Raw genomic sequence first — 4557 nt, forward strand, 5'->3', positions numbered from 1 at the left:
GCCACCTGTTGGTAAATTCAGAAAATGCACCTCCGTGAAGGCCGTGCTGGTGACGGACAGATGGATGATTAAACACAGCAGACCTGAGTCATGTCTAGCCATGATGAACTAAGGAGTGCTATGATATTCTATCATCAATGTGTAAAACTATAATAACTTTTGAAGTATCAGCCTCATTTGAGTTTTCTGTAAAGTTTATAAAAATGATTTCACTCTCACACTTTTTTTTTACAAATCTGTACTCCAAACCCCATTTAAACTGTGAACTCAGCATGACTCTGATGTGACATGAACACTGAGAGATTTCTTACAGAGCTAGATAACCTGCACACATTTCAGGACAGTTCAGGACATAAGGGACATTCCTGCTGGTCAGTCCACACCTCTGGTTTACTGAAACACCCTCCAAACAGCACACACTACACAACACACCACACAATACACCACACAACGCACCACACAACACACTACACACCACACAACGCACCACACAACACACTACACAACACACCACACAACCCACCACACAACCCACCACACAACACACTACACAACCAGATGAGAAGCAGGTTGCATCAGCTTTCTTTATTAATTAAGTATGTTTTCTTGAAACAAATGGTGGAGGGGGTGCTGATGCAGTTGTCGTGGCAACAAATGGCGTCGTCGTGACGACTGGTGGGGCTGTTGGGGGATTTGAACCGGCGCGTCGACGCTGCCGGTCGCAACCCTCGGGTCCGAGGTGAACACGCTCCCGTCTCACATCTTGATTACGGTCCGGATGCTGACGGAGAGGGAGAGGGAGGTAAGTCACAGAATGTACGCGGCTCCAACTGCAGCTCTACAGTCAGGCTGACCTCTGACCTCTTGCTGCCGGCCAGCATGTCGAAGGCCTGGTTGATCTCGTCCAGACTGAGAGTGTGCGTCACAAACTCGTCCAGGGGCAGACGGCCACTCATGTAGTCCTCCACCAGGACGGGCACGCCCTTCACACTCTTCCAGCCTGTCACACACGCCGTGGTCAGGACGCGTTAATGAAGCAGTCGTGAAACATACATAATGCAGTTCTGAAGCTTCTGCCTGCTTTATGAATGCTTCATGAATGCTTTATGAATACTATGAATTTCTAAACTGTGAGATTCAGTACCCAGCATCAACAAGTTTAAATTAATTAATAACTCCCTCGCTGAACATAATAGGTATGTTTCTATATTTCTGAGTGACAAAATTGTAATTTATTAACAATATGCTTAACATTGAAATATACAATATGTCCGTAATAATAAAGAAATCAAAATTTGCAAAGATGAGTATACCCTTAATGAATCCCTTAATTAAACAAATAAGGAACATCGCATGTTGTGCATTTTTTTAAGTAATGCCCTTGTTGGTATGGACTGCTAAGCTCACGACAAACTGCTGAACTCCTGAAGGGTGACCTCCGTGAGTGTGTACACACTACTGAACTCCTGAAGGGTGACCTCCGTGAGTGTGTACACGCTATACTAATGGTGATCTTGTTCCTTCAGAACTCCCCACACCACACGCTCCTCTCCCCACACACTCCTCTACTCACACACTCCTCTACCCACACACTCCTCTCCCCACACACTCCTCTACCCACACACTCCTCTACCCACACACTCCTCTACTCACACACTCCTCTCCCCACACACTCCTCTACTCACACACTCCTCCCCACACACTCCTCTACCCACACACTCCTCCCCACACACTCCTCTACTCACACACTCCTCTACCCACACACTCCTCTACCCACACACTCCTCTACTCACACACTCCTCTCCCCACACACTCCTCTACTCACACACTCCTCCCCACACACTCCTCTACTCACACACTCCTCCCCACACACTCCTCTACTCACACACTCCTCCCCACACACTCCTCTACCCACACACTCCTCTACTCACACACTCCTCTACTCACACACTCCTCTCCCCACACACTCCTCTACTCACACACTCCTCTACTCACACACTCCTCTCCCCACACACTCCTCTACTCACACACTCCTCCCCACACACTCCTCTCCCCACACACTCCTCTACTCACACACTCCTCTACTCACACACTCCTCTCCCCACACACTCCTCTCCCTTGTGACGGTGTAAATTTACGATGCCCTAGCATCTTAAAAAGCCGGATGCTGAGCTAATCAGACCACAGTATGGATTCAGAAAGGTCTTGACCTTTGTCATTATAAGCCTTGAGGCTCATGTGCTAATCAGTTAACCTGAACCAAGTTGTATTTTGCAAACTTTGAGGAAGGTATACTCATTTCAGGATGCAATACTAATTTCACGAATGTATACTCATTTCAGGAAGGTATACTCATTTCAGGAAGGTGTACTCATTTTTGCAACATGGCCTTTTTCACTTTGATAAAATCATAATGGCTTGTTTAGTATCCACATGTTCCATTGGTAACATTGATTTCATTGATAAAGCAGAATTGCTGGAAAATTAAACCCAAATGTTGAGAATAATTTCAGAGTTTGAGAAAGCATGTACTCATTCATGTAATTATTGACTTATTACCGCCAAAGTATGTTCCCTTCAGGGTTCGTCCCAGGAGGATGTCAATGGGTGCCACTGAGAGTTCTCCCATCTCTGTCCACCCCACTATGACACAGGTGCCCCATGCAATTCTGCACGACTCCAGTGCTGCCCTCTAGTGGTGAGACGTCCATTAAATCATTGAAAGCAGTAAAGGCTGTGCTCACAGTCACTGGGGGAAACTTACCTCAGGATCAGCTTTTAGAGTCAGCAAAGTGTCATATCTACCATATGAAATTGGCTCCTAAAATGTATTCTTTATAAAAATCCTGGATGAAAACTTCAGAAATAAGATTCTGAAATTATATTTCGGACTCAAAAGCAAGCGTTCCATAAATTAAGATAATTATTAAATCAAAATGTACAGAACAAAACTACTTAAAGTAACCTAAACAACTAAACATTCACAGTCTCAGAAACACTATCCAAGGGTCAATCAAGGTGAAACTAATCAAAGCCCATGAGCACCACCATACCCACCATCACAGTTGTGTTTCCCACACACTCAAAGGTGTAGTCCAGTCCTCCCCCGGTCATCTCCACCAGCACCTTCTGGATGGGTCTGCTGTGCTCCTTGGGGTTCACCACGTCCGTGGCTCCAAGCGTCTTGGCCTTGTGGAACTTCTCCGGGTTGACGTCGACGGCGATGATCCTGGAGGCTCCAGCTGCTTTGCAGCCCATGACGGTAGCCAGGCCCACGGCTCCCAGACCGAACACGGCACAGGTGGAGCCGGCCTCCACCTGCCCCCACCCACCGTTAGCCACACGCTACAGTGTCCGCAGAGGTTAACATGCTCTACATGCTAACATGTTTAATGCACGTGATGTATGCTTGTTAAATAAGGTAATTGCGAGAAGGGGTATTAAACTAACAATCTGTTTATTACCAGGTTCACGTGTTTATAACTCAACATGATTTAAAGATTTATTTCTAAACTTAAATGCGTACACAAACACACACAAATGCAAACACAAACGTGTGTGCACACTTCCACACACACCTTGCCTGTGTTTAGCGCTGCTCCGTATCCTGTAGCAACCCCACAACCGAGCAGGCAGACCCTGTCGAGCGGCGCGTCTGCACGGATCTTGGTGAGGTTGGGCTCAGGCACCACTGTGTACTCACTGAAGGTGCTCACACCTACAAACTGGTGGATCTGCTGCCCCCTACAGGTGATCCTGCTCGTGCCATCGGCTAGAACACCTTGCTGGGTTTTCTCCCTGACATGGAGAGAGATGGAGAGCGTATTTGGCATTCTTCATCCACAGTCTAAAGCTACTACACATCGAGGACAGTCTACAGATACACAGGACAGATACAGACACACTCACACACACACACATGTGCACAAACACACACACACACACACAGATTAGAGCACGTGGGACAGGCACACTTACAGATACACAGGACGAATATCCTCACCAGTTCTTTAGGCACAAGTTTGTCTTTGGGCTCAGACAGCACTCACATTCTCCACACTGGGGCAGAAATAAGGGAATCACCTTATCTCCTGTCAACACAGAGTTACAGTGGTAGTAAAAATAAAGGGAGGGAGTGAGTGAGGGTTGGACAGTATGGAGGGAGGGAGTGAGGTTGGATAGTAGGGAGGGAGGGAGTGAGAGTTGGACAGTAGGGAGTGCGGGTTGGACACTAGGCAGTGAGTTTAGGAGGGAAAGCTGTCCGACTGTGTCACATTTACCCGGGGAGAAGGCAGTGACTCCAGGGCCGACGCTCTCGACCACACCGGCCCCCTCATGACCCAACACGAGCGGGAAGGGGCGTGGCTTCATTCCCTTACCACACTCATACAGGAACCCCCAGTCCGTGTGGCAAACCCCAGTCGCCTCCACCTGACACGGGTCACGCCACAAGAGACACAAGAAACACCAGCATGGCCGACATGCTTTCGTAACTCTATACCGAGGGGTCAGTGTCCATTTTGATCACAAACAGCCCCATTATACACACAATATTTG

General features: G+C 47.6%; 1 protein-coding gene across 2 annotated transcripts in view; it reads right to left on the reverse strand.

Moving 5' to 3' along the window:
- Positions 1-566: 566 nt before the first annotated feature.
- The window catches only part of LOC143526624 (alcohol dehydrogenase class-3-like), a 5433-nt gene continuing 1442 nt past the window's right edge, over positions 567-4557 (reverse strand). For both annotated transcript variants that reach the window (XM_077021125.1, XM_077021124.1), the window contains exons 4-10: positions 4281-4431; positions 4004-4091; positions 3579-3798; positions 3058-3318; positions 2560-2692; positions 862-1000; positions 567-781 (exon numbers count right to left, since the gene is read on the reverse strand). In XM_077021125.1, coding sequence (XP_076877240.1) covers positions 757-781; positions 862-1000; positions 2560-2692; positions 3058-3318; positions 3579-3798; positions 4004-4091; positions 4281-4431 — 1017 coding nt within the window. In that variant the 3' untranslated portion in view covers positions 567-756. The remainder of the gene's footprint in view (positions 782-861; positions 1001-2559; positions 2693-3057; positions 3319-3578; positions 3799-4003; positions 4092-4280; positions 4432-4557) is intronic.

This window comes from Brachyhypopomus gauderio, chromosome 11 (genome assembly GCF_052324685.1).
Source record: "Brachyhypopomus gauderio isolate BG-103 chromosome 11, BGAUD_0.2, whole genome shotgun sequence".
NCBI lineage: Eukaryota > Metazoa > Chordata > Actinopteri > Gymnotiformes > Hypopomidae > Brachyhypopomus > Brachyhypopomus gauderio.